The sequence below is a fragment of the Rhea pennata genome, chromosome 1 (assembly GCF_028389875.1).
Source record: "Rhea pennata isolate bPtePen1 chromosome 1, bPtePen1.pri, whole genome shotgun sequence".
In the NCBI taxonomy this organism is placed as follows: Eukaryota; Metazoa; Chordata; class Aves; order Rheiformes; family Rheidae; genus Rhea; species Rhea pennata.
In genome coordinates this window covers 186,613,367-186,636,849 of record NC_084663.1, presented here as the reverse complement: position 1 = coordinate 186,636,849, position 23,483 = coordinate 186,613,367, and the positions used below count along the sequence as shown (strand labels likewise).

The following is a 23,483-nucleotide window of genomic DNA, read 5'->3' as shown; positions in this document are numbered from 1 at the left end:
AGCTTTTTCCTGAATTTTATGAGCATGAGATTCAGAGAATTCAACCAGTTTAGGAAGAAAAAAATCTGAGAACTTTACCCTTATACTGCAGTAGCTTGTGTTGTTTGTGACAGGGAAACTCAATCCTTCCAAATAAATTATTTAGTTTGAATCATTTAACTTGCTTCAACAGGCAACTCGAGCCAGTTCTGCAGTAAGACCCCAGTTCATTCAGGCTGTACCTTTTCTATAGACAGGGAATGACTGCTGGAGGAGCTACCCTAGTAGCTAAATATTTCCCCCTGTATGTTCATGCAGATAGGGACTCTCTGATGGCTGTGAAATGCAAAGATACCTCTAAGTAGGAAGAAAAGGATGGTAGGACTGGAGACATTCGGATGCTCCTCCAGTGTCAGCTAATTCTTCTTTGATATTGCCTTGTTTTGCCGGAATGGCACAGCAGCCCACAGGTAGGAGCCGTATCCAAGGCAGGAAGGGACTGCTTCATCCAGGACAGGTGTTTATGGTCAGTCCATCCTGTGGATCGCCTGCACGTGATACAATTTGCCTGCGTAACACGTATTTTTTCGGCGTTTAACTGCCTGCTCGTTTCCATCTTCCGTCTTTCCAGAAAGGCTCGACAACAAAATATCCTGTGTGCTCGTCTGCGTGGAAGGGCTGAGCTTTCTGCCACGTCTGTGGCTCTCTTTTGTAGGTAGAGCTCCAGAGGTGCTGCCGCGGCTAATCTAGGTGGTCTTGCTTGTTATTTGAGGATTTAATTTCTGTACGTAGTCCTGACAAAAACTAAACTGCTAGGTTTCTGAAGTCGGTTCTCGTGCATTAAAGGGCTGTTTAATTTGGTGCTTGTTTTTTGTTTTAGCATTAGCTTATCTGAAAACTATTAGTATATTGCTTGGGAGCCTTTCAAACTGCGGCTGGAAAAGTTACTTTAAATTCTATTTTCTATGTCTAAACAGTGATCCAGTCTCAGAAATTCTGAGTTTGAAGTTACTTGTCTTTCTAGTGTACAACTAAATGAAATATCAGAGACTTTCAAACGTGATTTGTTTAGATAGCTTTTTTTTATCAAGAGCAAGGCATGTCTGGGCAATCTCTATAGTTCATACTGTTTGTTTAACAGATAATTGTTTGGGAACTGAGAAGTCTGCCTTTCATTACTAATATAATAGGGTTTTTTATTGGTGGTGTAACTTTGATTCACCTTGTCATTTTTTTGCTTCATTGGAGATTGAAATCTTAATGTGCTTGTAAGAAATGTATTCAGCTATACACGCTGCATCATCTCCTGTTGCCATCTCAATCTTTGATCATATATTGACATGTATCAAACAAAAGATAGATATCTAAAATTTGGAAAATACTGCTTTATACGTTTGGAATAATAAGACATTTTAAAGTTACAAAAAAGTGTATCTGCATGCAGTCAGACATGTTAATTTGATTCCCTTTTTTAACAAAGGCTTTATCTGTTTAATTATTCTAATTAAGCAAGCTAGAAATGCAAAATGGGTACTTTACTACTGAAAAGGAATTTTTGTTGCATGTAGTAATTCTTCAAAGGAGGTAAGGTTGGAGAGTGCTGTAAGTCAGACAAGGCTGACAGTGTGAGTGAGTGGGGAATATTACAAATGTCAGTATCTTGGGAGTATACTACTTTGCACACAAGATTGAAACATAAGTAATTTGGATAACCAGGGAACTTTGAAGTAGTTTTATTTGAAAATTAATCTTACACTGGAAAATATTTTCTTTGTGCTGCTAAATGTTAATGTCATGCAAATCTATGTATTTTGTAAGTTTCTGTTAGAAAATTGATACTTAATTGGGTTTAATGTCATGGATTGCAGTAGTTTTGTCTGTAGTTTACAAGCTCCAAGATTCTTATAGCTGAAATAGAAATACTCTGAATTCTGTGTGGAGATAAAAGCAATCTTAACTAAATTTTTATTTACAAAGGTGCCATTATATCATCACCCTGTACTCATAGAAATTAAATGTCTTTATTTTTCAACATTCTTTCCCAGAACAAAAGAGATGAACATCTTTTGAAAAAAAGAAATGTTCCTCAAGAAGAAAGTTTAGAAGATTCTGATGTTGATGCTGACTTCAAAGCAGTAAGTTCCTTGATTCTGGAATTACTTTGAAAATCTTTGTGGTGGTATTTTAAAACATTGTATTCTGTTCTTTCTTTAACACTATAAGTCTTGTAGTTATTTGAAAACAAAATTATTAGCTGATATGCTCTGTTAAAATCAGTTTGATTGTATCAGATATTTTAAAAGTCTATTTTATTTAGCAACAAAATTACTAAATCCATTTCTTTTTCTTTTACAGCAAAATGTAACACTAGAAGCTATCCTGCAGGTATGTTATGTTTAATTTATTTTTAAATTAGAAGTGCTTGTTCTGTGCATTTTTAATTTTTACTGTTTTCGTTTTCAGAATGCCACAAGTGACAACCCAGTGATCCAGCTGAGTGCTGTCCAAGCTGCAAGGTAAAAATACATAAAAGGCACAGAAATATACTTTCTACGCATTTTTCATGACGAAAATTACTTATTTTTCTTTCACATTTAATTTTACAGAAAACTCCTATCTAGTGACAGAAATCCACCTATTGATGACTTAATAAAATCTGGAATTTTACCAATTCTGGTAAAATGCCTAGAAAGGGATGATAAGTAAGTATATTTTTAAAAATGTTCACCTTTCCTGAAAAACAGCTTCCAAAAAGACTAGTTATTTCAGATGGAGCTTAGTATTCATAGTCTCCTAAAGTCTGACACAGTGGGTCAGATTCCATGACAATAAACTGTAAATTCTCCAGGAGTGTTAATTCTGCCACTGCAATGTCATTTAGCTGGGTATGCTCATGCAAACAATAATGGGAAATACCTTACTAAATTTCGTGTTGATTTTGAATGTTTCATGATTTGGTTTGGTTTGGTTTTTTAAACTGTTTTCTAAGCAGCCACAGACTTAACCTGTACTCTGCCTTCACACAAATATGCACATGCCTGGTTGTGAACAGGGCTCTTCTCTTTGCGAGAATACATTTATTGTCTGTTTCATTAAGGTCATTAGCCTAAGTTTTGTTCTTAATGCAAGGTGGGTTTCTTTTTGGTTCTGCACAGCTGCTACTGCCTAATGTGATGGGACACCATAGCCAGGATGCTCTGGGTTCTGATTCTTAGTTGGAGAACAAGAATTTCAGTAAGGGAGATTAAAAAAAAAAAAAAAAAAAAGTACAGCCTTGAGCATGTAATTGCAGCAACATCATGACATGTAAGCGAAGTGCCCTATTCCACAATCCAGGAGCCTTTTATTCAGGTAAATGGGGACTCATACATATGAGGTAAATATTTTAGGCTGTCCTTGGTCTCAGGCAGGCGTAATGGTATTTGTTTACAGTGTTTCCATTTCCAAGGTTATTTCTGCAACCATAAGGACTAGAAAAGTTAGAAAATGCAAACTGACATTTTTGGTGCAATTTGGTGTTTACAAAAACATGAAGCGTAAGTAGTTTTTTTCTTCTAGTTGTTTAACAAAACAGTTAAGAAAACAGCTGGCAATAATGTTCAAATCAGGGTTGCATTTAAAAATGGGTCATGAATGCCTATCTGTTCTGAATATAGATGGTCCAGTGTTGTGAGAAGGAATTTAGTTTGAATTTTCTATGCATATTGTGTATGATTTATCTTGGTAAATATTTAATAAGCCTTTTGAAATTGAACTCAGTGTTTTCTTAACCAGTTCTTTTAATTAATGATTGATATATAAAATTTAGTAGAGGTGAATTCTGCAAAGACTTTCTGTAACAGATTATTGAAGCTGTTGTTCGTGTTATAACTGAAAGCTTATCCTAAGGGCACTCAGATCAAAAGAAGGGAAGAAAAATATATTGTGTACATCAAGACAGCCCAGCACTACACTTTTTATGCATTTGATCCTATGACATAAGGTTTATGGGTCGCTGCTGATAGGTTCTATTTGTTTCTGCAAGTCCTTATTTACACCTCTTGGGTCCCCATACCTAATTCTTTTCTAATCTCGTCCCCAGTAAAACCTTAAAGTGCTTTGAAAACTAAGGCATAGAAAAACTTCAGGAAGCAGCTGGCATGACTGTAGATAAAGCATACTTGCTGAAGAACCCAAAAAGCAAGGAAATGAAAAATAATCATCTAACAGTACATGCTCTACTCCTCCCATAGCCAGACACCTTACTATTGCTGCAACCACCAGGAGCCACAAACTCCTTTGTAGCTTTTACAGTTTTTAACATTCAGTGTTTGCCTGAACAACAATTTTCATGCAAACTGCTTTACTAAACTGCTGCTGTCTGTTAACAATTGTAATCTGTGCCAGCATCACATACAACACGTATGATCTTGGGAGAGACAGTCACGCAGCTTATTATAAAATTTGTGTCTAATTTAATCCACATTTGACAAGTTGGTTTTAATACAGATGTGGTGCTGTGTTCTGGATACTAGTGCTATGTATTTCCCCTGGCTGTGAGGAGTAGAAAAAATGTTTTTCTCCCAGTATACCAATGTGCACTTGATCTGGGATGTGATGTTAGAAGGGCCAAGTTTTTCTTAGTTATGATCAGCTGCGGTTGGTTTGTTAAAAACTACTAATGGTTTGGTAGGCAACAAGAGAGTGGTACTTTCTTCACTAAATATGCCTGGAGTTTTGTATCTATTGGATACCAAGAGTTATCTGTTACTCATTACAGAGAGGTATAATTAAATTTTGTGGTGAAGAGTGCTAGAAGCTGTGGGTGTCAGGAGATAATTAGTTGACTGTACTAGCTGGTATGTGCTTCAACAAGTTTTTTGTTGTTGTTTGGGTTTTTTTTATTGATATGAAGTCAGAGTGATGGGCAGTTCGCAAAAGATCATAGAATGTAAAATCTATACTTCTCATAGCTCTTCCTCTGAAATAATCAAGCTTACATCTTTTGGAAAAAGCTTTCAGCCCTGTCGTACTCTTTTGACATTACTGGCTATATGTACCCTGAAACTCTGTACATTTAAAGTGAACTGTAATATAATCTGAAGATCATGTTTTAAGTTATTACTATAAAACTGTTTTATTACAGCCCTTCATTACAATTTGAAGCTGCATGGGCATTGACTAACATAGCATCAGGCACTTCTGCACAGACTCAAGCTGTTGTACAGTCTAGTAAGTATTAAAAGTTGTTTACTGAAGGTTGGGGATAATATAGGTAAAAATGAAAGGGATATTTGGATAACAAATACTGCTTCTTATCAAAACCATTAAAATAATAAATGCATGTCTGTCATCTTTATATGAGTTTGTACCTTTACTCTTATAATTTGTTTCTTACTAATGATTAACGTAAAGAATCCCAGACCAGAATTTCCCATAAAGATGATAAAGAGAATGATAGATCATATAATAAGCCTCAGCTAAAATGAATTCTTGGGTTAATTTTTGAAATCCTATATTAGTTCTCTCATGGCTAAAACAATTGTTAGAGAATAATTCTTCCTATGTGAAAGGTATAGTCATAAATCTTTAAGTTAAATACATACAGTTAGGTAACATTGCCTGGTTGAATTCAGGATTAAGAAAGTTACCGTTCTTGCCTTGACTGTATGATTAGCATCTCCTATACACACCGCATTTGTTGTGCTGTCCTTGCTTCTTGTATAACCAACCAATGAGACTTTAGTTATGAAAAGAGCTAGGAAATACGACTCCAAAGTTAACTGAAGAGAAATCCTGTAAATTAATGTTTATTGTGTGCCGATTTAAATCAACCTGTTCTTATTACTTTTCAGGATTATATATATAGCTTTGACATATTAGTACACATTGTGAAACAGTCACCTGTATGCTACATGCAACTGTTTTCTATTAAACAGGAAGCTATATAATTAAGCTGTTATGTAATGAACTGTCTTAGTTTATTCATATTCAGTGTTTTTATATAGAAAAACGGTGACTTATTTGACCTTTTTTTAGCTAGTATATGAACCTGCTTTTCAAATCAAAGGCTATTTTGTATGCTAATAAAATATATTACTAATTGTGAGAGCTGGTACAGTTAATATACTGGATCACTAGAACAAAAATGCTTATCAAAACAAGCTTTGGATCTCTGTGTGCCTTTAAAAAAAACCCTTGAATTTCTTTCAAAAAATCTTGAAGAAATTTGGTCATCTCTATCTTTTAATTGTATTTTCTGGGATATAAACACCTTTGAAAATCTGTTCCTGGGATTTTTCATCCTTCCCAACTTGTTCATTGGTTAAGAGATAATTTTCTTCCTCTTTCAAGTCCCACAGCGGTCTCATCTTTGACTGAATCCAAATGAAAAGGCTACACTATTTGCTTTGCAGGAAGAAAGTCTGGAAAACTATATTAAAGTATAAATTAAAATCAAAATAGATAAACAGTCTAAACAGTTTTAAAATCTGTTGCTCTACATATATTACTTTCAGCTTGAAGCTTAATGATTTCAAAAGTTGCTTTTTTCCTTTATTAATAACTGAACACATTGTCCTTTAAATTTGAGCTTATAGAATGTATCTTTGTATTTAAAAAGCTACTGTAAATAAGCTATTGTAAACTTTTAACATAGTTTTCATTCATTTTAAGTAGCTATATTTTAAAATAAATGCATATTAAGTATTCAGAAATGTTTTTGATAGTATCAGTGGCATGTCTTTGCTGAAATGTAAGTTAGAAATGTATCTGAACAGCACAGGCAAATTAAAATCATTGATCTTGTACACACAGTTACTAGAAGCTATGGCTAGGATACGTTCCTCCCAAACTCTGTTTAGCTAAAAAGAAGTTGGGATAAAATAACTTTACAGAAGGAAAAACTATTTCCTAAGTTTTGTTTTAGGAGAGAAAATGGGAAGAAGTTTTGTTTGGAAGTCCTGCTGCCTTGGCTGGGAGGAGGCGACTCGGGGAAAACAGCCTCTGAACTCTACTCTATTAAGATAAGAGATGTTCTGAGGACACAAAGAGCGAGGGCCTTGCTGCTAGAGAAGAGGCTGGTTCAGCCTAAACACAAAAGAGGGCCTTCTGCAATCAAGGACAGATGACAGTTGCAGGAGCTAGCAAAAGAGGCGAAGGACTGTACACACAGGATAGCTCTTGGCAGGAGCCAGTTTGGAGCAGAAATAATTAGTGTTTTGAGAGCAGTAGATCAGATAGCCTGCAGCTCACGATCCTTGGGCTCACCTCCTGCTTGAGGGCTAATACGAAATAATTTCACTCCTACTTTTCAAAACGTACCAGGATTGTAATCTGATATAAACTACATATTCGTCTCTCCACTCTGTGAAGTATGTTGAGTGCGTGTATGGCTGAAGCAGAATCTCCATAGTCACTGAGAAAGGGAAGCTGGAATATTCCACTTAAGCTGATGGAAGCGGGATGACTGTTACAAGAAAATACAGAAAGATTGTTCTTAAGCAATGTTTTGTTGCTATCCCTCCTAATTTATCAACTGTATGCAATTGCTGAATTACTCATCTGGGATGGACAAGGAATTTTAAGTTGTCTTTATTCTTCATCATAACTCTGTATTTTTCAGTATTTTAGCTCATTATCACATATTAAATTGTCAACAGAATATTGATTCACAGTTGCTCACAAATTGTATTACAGGTTTTTTGAAGTCTGTAGGTGGGCATGTTAGTATTTACAGTATCTATAGGGAAGTATTCTTTCGTTCACTAGTATATAAATAGGTCTATTTTTCTTTGCTCAAAAGACTGTAGGATGAGTATGACAATGTATAGATTTAAAAAACTGCTATAAATATTCCCCCATCTTTCAAAGAATATGGGTTGTCCGAGAGGAAGTATCTCATGAGAAAGGTAGAGAGATGATTCCTCAGATCTCTTAAATGCTTAATTCAGCAGACATTGAAATGCAAATTTTTAATCCGATATGTTGTCTGTCTTATGTAAGAGCAAGTTAAAACATATCTTAGGACTGTATGGCAGATGGATATGTATCGTCACTGTGTACAAAAACTAACTATAAATCTTGGGAGGACGATATTTTCTTGAAAGTCAAGATTTGAAGTGTATTTAAACAAGTAGGCTGGTCATACTGCTAGATATGTATTGCAATCATGGATAACTGGAAAATCTGAATTACCAGGATGTTAAGTCTAGCATCTTTATGTTTGGTTTAGGATATACTAAGGCTCATGCATATTATGAGAAGCATGGGGAAATGTTTAGTGGGGAGCATTGGTGTTTAATTGTTGATCATTTTCACAAATCTAGATTTTCATTTCTCTGTTTTTTATAGAAATGATTAACTGAGTTTTTTATATGTTCTTCGCAACAAAAACATGTATCTTAGTATAATAATTCATGGTAGAGAAAGTACTTCATATTAATGGATGAAAATATTGTGCTAGTACCATCTTCCAGTAAAATAAATTCAATCTTTGCGTTCTATAGATGCAGTACCCCTCTTTTTGAGACTACTTCATTCACCACATCAGAATGTTTGTGAGCAAGCTGTCTGGGCTCTCGGAAATATTATAGGTAACTGTTGTTACTTTTTAAATTATTTGAATTCAGGGATCATTTCCTGTTAGAATTTGACTTTTGAACATTGGCATTATCATATGAGACTATGTTTCCTCTAAGTTCTGTGGCTTAATATATTTTTTTATGTGGCCAGAATTATATAGGTACTGTTTTTTTTTAAGGCCTAGCATCACTTAATACACAAAATGTTAACAGGATAAATTTTGTGTCTTCTAAAATATACATATCTGTACGTATGTATATTTAACTGAACATTAACTTTTAGTAGTAGACTGCTGGTGAGGAAACATAGAATTTCAGTATCCCAACATGTCATTGCATACATTTCAAAATTTTCCATTTTTAATGTAATTTCTTTTACAACAATTTTCATTTCTGTAGGTGATGGTCCTCAGTGTAGAGATTATGTCATATCACTGGGAGTTGTCAAACCTCTTCTGTCCTTCATCAATCCCTCCATTCCCATCACCTTCCTTCGGAACGTCACATGGGTCATTGTAAATCTCTGCAGGAATAAGGACCCCCCACCGCCTATGGAGACAGTTCAGGAGGTAAATAAAGAATTACAATGAGACAGATAATTTATATACTCTGGGCTAGAGGCCAAATGTTTTACATTGTCATACTACGAATATATGCATGTTTTTTGACACTGTCTTGTGCCACTTACTGGTTATTAAGTGAAATAATTTAGACCAGCTTGATCTTTCTTATTGGGTTTATAGTAAAGCTACCTATAACATTTGGAAGTGATGAATATGATTGAAGACTGATTAGGCATATATTAAAACAGACACAATAAAAATTAATGCTATAGCAGGTGTGAACATACTCAGCATTTAATGTTTTTATCAAAAAAGGCTGCTGTGAACATGATTCTGTGTATGTAAATGTAATTATTTTTAGCAAGAGGAAATGTAAATGAACTTGTGAATGTAATGTAGTTCTAGCATTTTGAATAGTTGCTAACGTGTGGTCCACGTCAAGTCCCCACAGGAGAATACAAGCATCTGAAAAATCTTTTAGACTAGTAAGAAGAGCAAATATAGTTCAAAGTAGGCACAGCTAATAAAAAAGTGATGCTATTTTACTAGCTATGCTTGCACATAAAGCTCTTCATCTTCAGATAAATTTCAAAGTATGTATGTAGTCTTTCGAGCCATGTAAGGTATAAAGTTGTAACAAAGCAAACTTTAATGAAATTTTTAAAATGAAGCGGAGAAGAAGGAAAGTTTTATAACTGGGACTTTACCAAATAAAGAAGTTCTGTTTTAGGCAGCTTTACCATGATTCAATTTTACATCTTCTGCATATATGAATACAAAAATATAATTTTACTTCAATCTAAGAGGATTTTAGGTATTAATATTAGGCTAAAATTTTATTGTATTGAGTGGTAACTTTTAAGCTTTCATAAATAGCAGGGAGATGTTTGCTTATTTTCCCTCAAAGCGTAGGCAGCTCTCTGTGCACCTTTGAAGTATAGTACTATTTTGTATATTTACAAATTTTACATCAAAATATTTTTATACATAGCTTAGAGTGAATGTCCAATTGCTGGAAAGTGCATGAGTGTAATACGTTGCTGCAGTCTCAAGTTAAACTTTGTGACTGCCCTCCTTGGATTCAAGTTTGTACAGCAAATTTTATTCTACTGTAATGACTGATGGACTTTTTTTCAGATTTTACCAGCATTGTGTGTTCTCATTTACCATACAGATATAAACGTAAGTAATTTTTAAAGTTTTAAATATTTGAATTCTTTGTGTTTTCTCTAGAGAGAAAATGCTTGAGGATTGTATTTAAACAGCAAAATTTTGTGTGTGTGTTAACTTAGAGTAAATGCACAATTAAAATACTAAGATGATAATTGTCACTCAGAGGATAAAAAAGAAAGTGCAAACACTTTAATTTTTTTCTGAAATTCTTTTTATACTTTTTGTAGTAATCTGTATTAAACACAAAAAAGAAAAAAAACTTATATTGTAGAATTGGCCACTAGAAATTTAAGAAGCATCTGCTTTTCCATCAGCTTCACTTTAATTATGCCCCAAGTTGTAATTATGACTGGATGAAATACAATATTTGTAGGGTGGAGTGTGTAATACTGTATTTCACTCCAATCATATATTCTGATTACTTGGGTAAATCTAACTTCTGTTACCTTTTGGGTGCCTGACTGACCACCTGTTTAACTGGAGAAATTGCATATGAAAATATATTTAAATGAATACAAGTAAACTCTTCTGTTTTGTGGAACCTTTGACAGCTTTTCTTCAGGATACTAATACCAAACCTTCAGTACTTCCCATTGTTATGAGTTTATGTAAACTTTCTGAGTAAAATCCTAGCGAGATGGACTTACATCCTGAAGCATGAAATTGGGACTTTAGAAAATAAAGTCTGAATAACTAAAGGATAATCAACTACTTTTCAGAGCCTCCTCCCATCAGGACTTTATAATGCCTTGGCCTCTTGCTCTCTGTAGTGACCCTCAATTTAGAGAAGCAGAAATCGAGCCCTTACAGTGGGTCTGGGCATAGGGAATAGGATTAGTGTAACTGTCTTTGGTAATTTCTAGAATGAGACAGTGGTACTTTTGCTGTTCTTTTAAGGGTGTAGTGGGCTTGGCTCCATAAAATTTTTGCAAAACAGTTTAATTTGGGATTTTGCCAGGGTTTTCCAGAGCAAGGCGAGTGGGAGACAGACAGCAAATGGTAGCTTTATAGTCTGTAATTTGGACAAACCTGAATGGAATTTCATAGAACAGACCAAAAATGCTTCTAAGCTATTGGCTTTTTTTTTTTTTTCCTGCCAAATCTGAGAGCTTTTTGGAAGCAATGAGTGTGTGAGAGCTTCTTAAAGTAGATAGGAGATTATGTAATGCCAGGTTTTGACTAACCTCAGGTAGGGTGCCCTTATTGATCCTGAGAGTCAGGTGCTAGTTTGGAGGTACCAGTGTGGTCTCAGCCTCTCTGTACTGGAGCAACAAACCTATCTTTGGAGATGAGTCAGTGATGCAGGTGGGTCAGCCAACAGTCCTGTGAGCGCTTCTGGCAGCTGCTGCTCTCATCACCAACAGGTCCATGGGGCAGCAAATAGGTGTGAGGCACCATCTCTCACTGCTTCTGCTGTGGTATTGGTTCCACTGCAGCATGTTCTGCTGTGTCTGTGACATTAGTGGGTGCACGGCAGCAGCAGGCTTGGTTAGAAAAGCATTAGATTTGTGCTGCCTGACGTATGGAGCTGGGTAGAAGCAGCCTGTGGATCAGGACTTTAAAATTTCCTGCATTTCAAGTAGTATTTTACTATCTTAATAGCTTGGAATTTCAGATGGGTTTGTCTGATTGTTTTAAAAATAAGATGCAGATGCTTTATGTGAAGAGCAGATGAGGTCTGCATTAGTTACAAGGACAAGTTGTATTGTTCCAGGAAAAATTCCAGAGAGCACCTGCTTTGCTTTAGTTAACATCAGAAATTTGCAAAGAAATATGTAGATGCATGTACCTCTATGGATGATGTCTTCAGTGGGGTCCAGTTTTCTCTTCTTGCAGTTTCCTACATCGTCTTGAAGTGATGGGATGTCACTCTTTCTGTTGGCTTTGCTTCTGCTTCATATACTTTCTCTAAAATGGCTGTAACTTTTGTAACTTTTCTTCTTTTTTTTGAGGATCTGAAGTCATCCTTATCAAATCATCATTGACTCGATAAGTCACTATTCTCTTTAAGATTCTGAGAGTGCTCTAGGTGATAGTCACTTCTTTGGCTTTGCGTTTTTTCTTTACCTGGACAGTTGAATCCTTACAATAGTTGTTAGTCTTTTGGTTGGTGTAAGAATGCCTTTCCTGGATTTCCTGTGGATTTTAATCACAATGTGAGAGCAAAGCAGGCACACATGCAGAATAGAGTTTGCAGTTTGACTTCAAATCACCAGTATCGATCAGAAACGATAAATGTCAATAGATGGATCCAAAGACCTACCAGACAGCTTACACGTTTTACAACCAAAAGACAGTACCTCTAGCAGAAATTACAGCAGTGCTAGGTGGCTGGGTGTTTATGGTCCTGAGAAAATCACTAGCAGAGTTATTTGCTTGAGCTGGTTGTCTATCTTTGAAATACAAATGAAGCTGAACAATTTACCTTTGTGAGGTTGTAACTGTGCATCAACATGTGGTATTTAATTAAATAATTTTTTGTAGAGAGGGCATACAAATACACATACAAATTATTAAGATGGAGCAAATGGTTCCCTGTTTTCAAAGTTGTATGTAATAATCTAACTTTTTACTAATTTACTATCCCTGTAATATTTGAGTTTCCCTTGTAACTAAATTGCATGCTCTTCTCGCTCCCCTAAATATGTGGAATATTGCTCACTCAATTAAGCCTCCGTTGTAGGGATTTTATTGCTCATTGTGTAAATTGTGTTTTTTCCGACTTGTAGATTCTTGTGGACACTGTTTGGGCTTTGTCCTACTTAACAGATGGTGGTAACGAACAGATACAAATGGTGATTGATTCAGGAGTTGTACCTTTTCTAGTTCCCCTTCTGAGCCATCAGGAGGTTAAAGTTCAAGTAAGTCTGGTGCTGTTTCCACTGAATAGTCTTTTGTAAGTTATTTGCTGAACAGTCTGTCCTGGAATATTTATTAGTGGGGTACTTAGATGCGTATTTAGCTCTATTTGCTGTAGGTAGAAGTGAACAGAAATGTTATCCACACTAAGGTAAAAAGATTACTTAAAACTATATTAAAACTGTTTGGTTTGAGATTAGTTTGATTTTAATGAAGTGATAGGTTAAACGTTAACCTCCATTGTGCAATTGTCCAGGGTGCATTCTTTTTGTACTCCTCAAATACTTAATGAAAATATAAATAGGTTTTACATTTTCCAGAATTTAAAAGTACACATAATCTTTTCTGTAACTGCCTATGTAGTTGCTGCATATTCTGTCTAAATAGTCATGGAAGTCAATTATTATTTTAAGACCTTTTGAATGCTGAAGTATTTGCAGACAGGGAGTCTTTTTAGTAAAATAAATTTCTAGTTAGCTTCAAAAGATAGGTTAACTGATCTTCTTTACCTAATTTCAACAACAAAGGGAAACTAAAAGTTATGTAATGTATGCTTGGTTTTTTTAAACCGGCCATTGTTTTTACACATCTGTGTATCTGTCATGTTTGCTTAGTTTGTACTTTAGATGAGATTTGGCTGCCTTGAAATCTATGAGACCAGTCAGTTTTAAGTTCAGTCAGTTCTGTCAGTTGTAAAGCATTTAATGACTAATATATAAAGATAAAAAAGTTCACTTCTGAAAGTCAATTGAGAGTCAAAAGGAAGAAAAATAGTTATGCTTTTTTAAAGTCTGTAATAGAGATTTGAATGGAGAAGTAAGCAACCTTGAGAGTTGTAGTCAAAGCCTAGAAACACAAAATGTATCTCAGGTCAGACACACGGTGAATTAATTCCTCTGACGTATCTTTTGTTTTAACATCTTTTTAATTTATAATCTTGGCACTTTTTTGAGTTGAACTGCAGTGCTTATATTCAGTAGAATGCTGTACTGTGTGTTTCAGTTCTGATGAAACAGTGCCCATTTTTCTGAATACAGCTTGAAGGATGAAGTGCTAAATTGTATTTTACAGAGTGCTTTTTTTCTTTTTCTTTTCTTTTTCTTTTCCTTTTTTTTTTTTTTTTTTTTTTCCTGAGGGAAGCATGTTTTTAAATGATCTTTGTTGGCCTAAGTAACATGGATGTCTTTAACATGCTTTTTTTTCCTCCCACCCTCTTTGCTTTGAATGTTCAGACAGCGGCACTGAGAGCAGTAGGCAACATAGTAACTGGTACTGATGAACAAACACAAGTTGTTCTCAATTGTGATGTTTTGTCTCATTTCCCAAATCTACTGACGCATCCAAAAGAGAAGATAAACAAGGTATGTTATGGTTTGTTTCTTCCTAACTTAATCTTTTTGGTTAAAAAATAAAGCAGTAGACTATAGCATGCTACAGAAGAATTTCTTACAGTTATTATTGCTGAGATATGAGCAATTCTGTATAAAGAAACAACCTTTCATGCTGATACTCACTCAGGTCTAAAGGCAAAGGGTTTTAACAGGTATATTGGGGATCCATACATTGATGTTGATATCCGGTGCTCTTTGAGGTGACTTAATGCTCTTAGCTTTGAAGTGTGATACTTTTTGCAGGCTGAATGATTTGATTATAGTTATTCATAACTAAGGATTGTAACTTTCATTTGAGTCCAGTAAGAAGGGTAGGATGTTCCAGCTTCTCCACTCCACAGAACAAAGTGGTTTGATGAACCAGCATGTTTTGATAATGTTTGCTCTCCTCTCTTGTCCATCCTAAACTTCAAAGGAGCAGGGGAATACTACCATCCGTTTGTGAAAGCTAGCCTAGCAATTCCTCTCCTTCCTTTCCCCATCTAGTGTGTCACTGGGAATTTTGCTGCTACCAGGAGTAGATGTAATAGGGGAGTTGGAGGAAAACAAGTGATCAGTGCCCTCTTTTCCATATTTGGTGGTAGTTGCATTTTTTGATATTCTTCATGGAACATTCTGCTGCAAAGATGATACTGGCTGCGGAGGAGGCTTTTCTCTTTCCTCTGGCCTTTTGTATTTAGCTTACATGATTTCTCTATTTAGTGTACCATTAAGAAGGAACCTATTAGAGAGGAATCTCTGCTTCTTCAGGACCTGTCAACTGCAAAGCACTCTGAAGAAGTTATCTTTGTCAGTTCTAACCTTTCTGATTTCTTTTTGCTTGCCCTCCTAGCACTCAGAAAATAACCGTAAGGATCTCCTTTTGAATGACAAGAAAGAGAGTATTTTTATGTAAGGGGAGTCTCTAAATGCCTTTGAGTTTTAAGTGTAAGTTATGAGGGGAAAATGCAAATAAAAGACAGATACACATCCCTGGAGTTTGGACTCGGGGTTGTTTTTTGTTTTGATTTTTTTTTTTTTTTTTTTTTGCAGTCTTTCATAATTGACTATTAGTTGGCTTTTTAAAAATCTGGGTTTAGTTAAGATTAGAGCTTTTTTTAATTTGTTGTTCTGGCTTCTCTTGACAAATAAACTCCTTTGCAACCAGGAATTTGTACCTGCCATGAGATTGTTAGTTATGCTGATACCTGAGGAAACTACCTGAGGAAAAAATGCCAAGTAAAGAGTCCAGTCTGATACTTAGTAAGAGACCTCAAATGAGCTTTGTTAGCTCCACTTTCTGTTTCAGGAAAATGAGGATGTAGAACTGGCTGTCGTTTATATAAATACAGAGAGCTACTACTAAGCTGTCAGGCCAAATGTTAGAGGATAAATCTTTCTTTCTTTCTTTCTTTCTTTCGAGATTTTTATTTTCTTTGCCAAACTGATGTAAAATTTAAAACATGGCCATGACTCCAACCAAGCAAAGTGGATATAAGACGTAAGCCTGTATTGCTGCAAAGGCATAGAGAAGCTCATTGTGTAAATAAGAATCTGACCTAAAGAATTAACCGCATTAATTTTGCATTGATCTCCTGTGTGTTTGCCTTTTGTGGTACAGTAAAAGTTTGTATGGTAGAAGTGTTGTTGGGGAAGAAAGCTAGAAGCTTTATTTAGTGATTGGCCATGATATAATTTGGGCGTTTGAGGTGGTTTGGTTTGGGTGGGGTTTTTTTAATCTATTGACTAGTTATAAAGTTTTTTAAAGTGTTCCACTTCTTTATTTTGTCCAACTGTAGGAAGCAGTTTGGTTCCTTTCCAATATCACAGCAGGAAACCAGCAGCAAGTTCAAGCTGTAATAGATGCTGGGCTAATCCCTATGATCATACACCAGCTGGCTAAGGTCAGTCAAACAATCAGCTATGCAAGTTGTCATCCTCTTTTTATAAATCTGACATGAGGAGCCTGTGATTTTTAATAATCTGTACAGATGTTTCTATGCTGATTTTAATGAGCTATTAATTTGATTCTTCAGGGAGACTTTGGAACACAAAAGGAAGCTGCTTGGGCAATTAGTAATCTGACAATAAGTGGGAGAAAAGATCAGGTATGTGTAGTTGGATTTCAAATTGTCACTAAAACCTTATACGTGCAGCCATTTGTGGAAGCAGAATGCTGAAAGCATACTTTTTTCCATTATTTAGGTTGAATACCTTGTACAGCAAAATGTAATCCCACCATTCTGCAATCTACTCTCAGTGAAGGATTCTCAAGTGGTACAGGTGGTGCTGGATGGTCTGAAAAACATTCTGATAATGGCTGGCGATGAGGCTAGCACAATAGCTGAAATTATAGAAGAGTGTGGAGGTAAGTGCTTTTCAGGCTTTAAAAAAAATTAATTTCCTGAATATCAATCTGTCCTGCCCTTATTTACTGCTGTTGATGTTTATTGCAGCATTTTTTACCATGGGCTGTTTGAATCAGCAAGTTGAGACTACTGTAGTGAGAGAAATGGCACCCTTTATTTCTTTGTAGTTTATTTTGTTTTCAGTAACTGCCATGTTGGAGGCAATCAGTGTAGTAGCTTTCTGTATGATTTTTTTAGGTACAGTTGTGTGTTAAATAACTTAAATGAGAATTGCATTTTTTTCATTTGATGATTGCATGCACTCGGTTCTGCAGTAAAACATGTGAATTCTTGCTTCAGTTCATTGCCTTGGAAGCAGATATTGGTATTATAATATTACTACAGACCAAAGCAGGCTGAGGAGTCAGACTTGGTTACTGCAATCCTAGTTTTAGCACATGCTTGTTAATGTATTATGATAAGGTAGAAGTAAATGGATGTTTAAGACCTTGCCATTTTGGAAGTTTTTCTCCTGTATATATGATAATCAGTTTTTAAATGAGTCTAGGATTTTAAACCGCTCTTGGTGGGAAACTTTTCTCACCTTGTTTGTTATTTAATACTTTTATACAATACATAAATGAAGCCAGTTCCTCTTAGTGGTATGCAGAAAGAACAGTGACTGAAACAAAAGCTAATTCCCATACAGCAGAAGTTAAAAAAAATAAATAAATAAAAATAAGTTGCGTACAGAGGGTTTCATCTAACTTGTATGAAAGACAGAAGGTTGCAGTCGCTCGTGTTTGTAGAATTGGATATACTATAGCATGCAAAGGTTCATAACCTACGTTTTTTTCCCTGAGAGACAAAAATACCTATTTTGTAGATAGTATTTGGAAATTGGTCTTCATATTTTCTAGTATGCTTCAATACTAATGTTTCATTATTTTTCTCAAAGCTTAATTTCTTCAAGGTAGTCAATAACTCACTTCAATGTAAACATATTAAATTCTTCTCCATTGTGTTTATCCAGGGCTAGAGAAAATTGAAGCCTTGCAACAGCATGAGAATGAAGACATTTATAAACTAGCATTTGAAATCATAGATCAGTATTTCTCCGGTGATGATGTAAGTATGCTAAAGACCAAAGTTTGTATGCACTGTGCTGTTACTGTTTCCCTAGCAAGTACATTGTCATTTCTTTATTCTTTTTCCAACTGTCATTAACGTAGGTTGTCTGTAAAGTAATTTTTCCTCATCCTTTCTCAGTACACCTTTCCTTAATTAAAAGTATAAATTGGTAGATGTTGACCTAACATTTGACACACAAGGAATTACATGTCAATGTATATGACATTAGAGCCTAACAGTCCTCTGTCTGTCCTTTTTACTTTCTCATAAATCAATCTCCTTTCTTGGAAGGTGGAGAGTGAATCCTTACTTTCAGATAGATTTCTGTATTTCAGCTCTGTAATTAGTCAGTCTGCATTCTTTATTGGAAAGAGTCATTCAAGAACAGAACAGAAAAACTTTCTGCAGGTGTTTGATCTGGGCCATCTGGTATTTTGCTGTGTCCTGGTTAAATATTTTAACCCTTTGGGCTCTACGAGGTGCCTCAGAGGCACTTCACCAAATCATTTGAAGAGGACTAACAATGGTGTTTTCTAGGCCTGCCAGGTGTTTGCACTTACGAAGCTTAGCAGAACTGTCTTTAGTTCTTCTGGCTAGGAAATCTATTAAATTGAACTATCCAGGTGTTAGCTCTAACTTTAGGACTTATTTTTCAATTCATAGGCCCATTGTGCGGCTACAAAGTTAATCACCGGTTAAGTTTACAATATAATCCTTATGCTTGTAATGATTCTGTGGGCAGTGTCTAATATTTGTAATGGCTCTAAGACTTCTGTGGTTAACTTAAAAGCACAGTCTGATTGGTGCTAGTGGAAACCTCTTGTGGTTTGTGCTCCCTTTTGAGCATTTAAATTATATTAGTTAGTCGTAGGTTACTTTTACGTAAATTTGCTGGATGTACCTCCTTTACTTAGATTACTGAGACTTGACTTCAGGTTATTGCTTGAACTATCACCCATGTTTTCTGAGGTTTCTGGCTTTTCTGGCTTACTAGAAACTTTAGAAAATCTGTGATAGGGAGATAGTAATTAAAACAGGCATAGTTTTTTTTTTTTTTTAAAGGAAATAACTGTAAGTGACAAAATGAAGCCTCATCACTCTGAGGACCAGTGCAAGAGAATAAAAATCCAAATTACCCTAAGGAGGCAAGAGACTAATTATATTAGCCTGCTTGATGGCAATTAAGATTGACTTCCGGGGGTTTTCTGTCTTCTCTCACTTCAGGAGCTTCTGTGTTCTTGGAAGATGTTGCAGGCAACTATTTCCCCCCTTATTGTTAATCCCTTCTGCTCCTTTGCTGAGCTTTATAAAAGGGACAGGCAGTTGACATCTACTTTAGCACCGGCACTAATAGCTTCCTGGCTTTGATTTATTGTGCATGTGAACTTCAGCAATATTGCTTTGTACTACCCCTACAGAAGACAGAAGGACTAATTTATCAATGTGGAAATATTTGCTAAGCCTTCTAAATCCGGATTCAATCTTCATTTGGGAACGACATGCTCTAGTCTTCTTCCTGAAGATCATTGCTCTCCCTGAAGGTCTTAATCTCTCCCTCCGATTTAGATATTTAGGGAAATATAAGGACCTCTGGTGATTCGGTTCTGAAGTCCATAGTAGTCTAATGCTGGACCTCAGAAACCTGTAAATCATCTCCTTCCCCCACCAAAGGGCTCTTCCCCACTTCAGAATGCGCCATGGTTTGAGACAAGGCATACGGCTTCCTGCAGCCTGGTTTGCAGAGGTGTTTCCGTTCAGAGAATAATTTCAGCTGATGGTTTGGAGGAGGATAGGTGAGGGTTGAAGTTGTGCATATTAAAGCTGCTGACCATGTTAATTTTTGTTCCTAGAAACAATTATGTCAGTAGTACCTAGTTTATAATAGCTCTAAGGAAATTGAGAACTACTTCTTCTATACTGATGTCTTTCATTCTATGTTCCTGTAGTAATCAAGTATTTTTGGTAAAATATTTCAGATGGTGGTTAAGAGCAATACAAAATTCTAAAATGAGTTAGAATAACTCCTTTAGTTTCTGATGGGAGATACTAATGACTCTTCTAAGCTTTACAAGACAATTATTTCTATCAACTGCCACTAAAAGTTATTTTCATGTTGCAGTAAATTGGAGAAAGTACAAAACTAATTTTGGATTTCACAGCTAGCGATTAGCCAACTCAAGAAAAGCTGAAAACTGATGTTTAGAATTAAATCACACAACCAAAATAGCAACTGCTTTGACCAAGCAGCAACCCAATCCTCAGCCATTTCAATTTTTGGTTTCCCTAATGTTATCAGAATAAATTGATTCTTTTTTCTTTTAATACTTAATTGAAGAATTAAATTGGAAAAGCTAGTATAATTTCATTACAATAATATTTAAAAAAAATAGACAAACATTTGTGAATCTCTTCTACCTGAACTCAATTGTGCAAGAAATTAGCTTCTCATGAATTTTGTTGTTCTTGTATTTTATAGATCGATGAAGATCCCAGTCTCATTCCTGAAGCCACTCAAGGAGGTACTTACAATTTTGACCCAACGGCCAACCTTCAAACAAAAGAATTTAATTTTTAAGTTCAATAAAATGCAGCTTCTCTGTCCCACACCAATATGAAGCACCACCAGATGGCTACCAAGTGAAGAAACAAAAGGCTCCAAGACACACATGCCTCTTCGTTTTGATGCTTCTAAAGCAAGCCATGTATCGGTCACTTTGCAGTTGCCAAACGTCACTATCACATGGACTGTAAATGCATATGCATGATCTCTTAAACTGTTTTAGAATTCTTTTTAACAGTCCCAACTACCTTTTTTTGCCTTTTTCCTGGTGCCACATCCTGACAACCGCAGTCTGCAGTTTTGTTAAGAATATTCCATAGTGGTGGCACATCGGCTTTCCATGGAAAAGTAGCTTCTTTGGAAAATGGTGCGCTGTGGATCAAGACACTTTGGTATGATGCGTATATTTGGAAGACTTTACAGGGGCCCAGTTTGCTCTGGGCCTCCATCATCGTCCTCCACAAACATATTTTCGTATACTTTATGTGGAAGAATAGATTAAAAATGCAAGCCAAATGAATTTCATTGGTGAAACTGAAATAAAAGTAACTTAAAAAAAAAAACACTTGGCAATTGATTAAACACTTAAGTTTAAAAAACAAACAAAACTACTTCATCTATCAGTAATTGATGTGTATTCATTAACTGCCTCAGAAACCAGGGTTGGAGAATGAACTGTAGATTTGGACTGGTATAGCTTTTGCCATTATACCTAATTTTTGAGAACAGCGAGCCCTATTTGACCACTCACTTCAGCCTGTGTGTTCCTGCTGTTTTGAAGTAATCAAATGCTGTGCATGGTATTTTACCTGAGCTACAACCTGTTATGGACTTGAACTTCTGTTTAAGCTGAAAGCAAGAGTCCCAGACTGTAGGAAAAAAAATCTGTCCAAAAATGTATTACTTAAAAAGAATCTTGCTTTCAACTTTCAGTAGTCAATATATTTTGTTTTAAATTGATAATTGGATATGGTTGATTTATATTGGGTTTAAACTGTGGAGCTTTCATGTTTACTGTAATTTAGTCTTAAACTATTTTTTACTTAGTAACCAGTGCTTATGATGATGTGGTTGGCAACAAACCAGCAACTACTTAGAAGCGTCATAAAAGCTTCATTCTTGGAGTATTGGAAGAGTAATTCAGAAATTAGTCTCAAATCTTATTCACATGATTAAAAAGATACAAACTGGTTGATGTGTGAGGCTGTATGGAAGCTGCAGTTATTCAGCATAAACCTGATGTGCAGCGCACATTAAATAACTTTACGTAAGGTATGTGAGGTCATTGCTTTTGGAAAATCGTCTGACCCAGTCGTTTTCAAAGGGATTTTGATATTGCTGGGGTAAAGATGGATAATTTTGAAATTCTGTAAGCTGTCACACAAACTGGTTTTGTTGCTGTTGTTTACTGGGTGTAACTTCCCAATGCATTGATGTGAAGGGATAGAAAAATCTAAACTAATTTAGTTATTGGATGTGGGTTGTATTTACTGTGATGAAGATAAGGACAGATGCCATCAGAGCTTTGTGGATCAGCTGTTTTTCCACTGATGAACAACGCATAGCAGGTGTGCATTCATTAAATATATATCTGCCAAGGTGGAGCCACTTTAAAGAGTGAGTTGTCTTGTATCTTAACTGGATACAAGCGTATGTTTAAACTGCAAGATTTTTACTTGCTAGATAATCTGTTTTAATATAGTGGTTTGGCCTCTGATTATTTATAGGTTTTATAAATTTTAGAATCAATTTCTCTTTAAGGTGGCTCAGATTTTTCAACTCTTGTGCACATAAAATTGAGTTGAAGTTCATTGTGCCTTTTTTCTTTTCCCAGAAGTTGAGTTGAAGCTTCATATGGTAACTGCATCCTATTCACACACTATAGTCTAAAATCTTGAAACTGTGTGGTGTTCGCTAAAAAACTAAACAATAAAAAGTCAAAGTTAGGTAAGGTCACAAAGTTTTTGTGAAATTAGAGTTACAGCAGACGTTCTTGTGAACAAATATTTCCCCTTCTAACTCAATTTTGTTTCCGTATATGCCGTATAGACTGAAGGTTGCCCTGTTCAGCCTGCGCTCACTATTATCCTAGAGATTACATACAAATTGATATTAAAATAACAGTTTTCCACTACTGTGAAGATTTGATCTTTTTCTTGCACTCAATGCATTACATTAAAAGTGAACATGGGAGAACTGAGTAAGGCAAGACAAAGCATTTGCGCAGTTCTTTCTGTTGTGACCTTATCAGCTTTTGATTGGGATTGCACCATTTCATAGTTAATAAAGGAAACCAAGTATATTGCTGCACTTTTACGTTTTCAGAACAGTGTTTAAAATTGCATTGTTTTTATTATTTTTTTAAACTATCAGTTAAAATAGACTAAAACGTTCTTTCAAAGAGGCATCTAAATGTGTTCCTAATTTTGTATATGGGCTTAGGTTTTGTAACCAATAAAAAAGCTGCTATCAAATACTATAAAAAATTCAAGAACTTATTTTGAAAATTACAAAACTGCTTAGTCTTCACAGATTGACTTAGAGGGCTTTGTCTGTGACTGGGTTTTAGTTAGCAGAACTCCTCATCAAAGCTTGAAATACGTTACAGCAACGACTAAAGTCAGCGGACGCAGTGATCACTGAAACTTTGGATGCTGTTCTAGTAAGGAGCTTTATGTCTTTTAAGGAAATGTACCCCAAGCTTGTACGGGAAGCCCTGGTAAGTAAGTGCTTTGCAGCTGATGCGCGTAACTGCGCTAAGCAGCCGTTGCAGGTACAAGCTTGACGGTGCACCGCAGCGTGGAGGAGCTTTCACGATCCCTTTCCACTTCCAGAAACGCGTGTCCCAAGATGCTCCGACCGTTGGTGCAGCCCGAATTCCCGGCTCGCTGCCGGCAGCTTCCCAAAGGGCTTGGCATCGCCTGGTGGCTGCCTGATTA

At 35.7% G+C, this 23,483-nt stretch overlaps 1 protein-coding gene across 1 annotated transcript in view; it reads left to right on the top strand.

The window, feature by feature from the left end:
- KPNA3 (karyopherin subunit alpha 3) overlaps positions 1-22,860 on the top strand; it is a 54,461-nt gene extending 31,601 nt beyond the window's left edge. The window contains exons 3-17 of the mRNA XM_062567037.1: positions 2,025-2,114; positions 2,335-2,364; positions 2,443-2,495; positions 2,586-2,681; positions 5,105-5,190; positions 8,466-8,552; positions 8,940-9,109; positions 10,241-10,285; positions 13,006-13,137; positions 14,368-14,496; positions 16,305-16,409; positions 16,542-16,613; positions 16,711-16,873; positions 17,887-17,981; positions 20,461-22,860. Coding sequence (XP_062423021.1) covers positions 2,025-2,114; positions 2,335-2,364; positions 2,443-2,495; positions 2,586-2,681; positions 5,105-5,190; positions 8,466-8,552; positions 8,940-9,109; positions 10,241-10,285; positions 13,006-13,137; positions 14,368-14,496; positions 16,305-16,409; positions 16,542-16,613; positions 16,711-16,873; positions 17,887-17,981; positions 20,461-20,559 — 1,452 coding nt within the window. The 3' untranslated portion in view covers positions 20,560-22,860. The remainder of the gene's footprint in view (positions 1-2,024; positions 2,115-2,334; positions 2,365-2,442; positions 2,496-2,585; positions 2,682-5,104; positions 5,191-8,465; positions 8,553-8,939; positions 9,110-10,240; positions 10,286-13,005; positions 13,138-14,367; positions 14,497-16,304; positions 16,410-16,541; positions 16,614-16,710; positions 16,874-17,886; positions 17,982-20,460) is intronic.
- Positions 22,861-23,483: the final 623 nt, after the last annotated feature.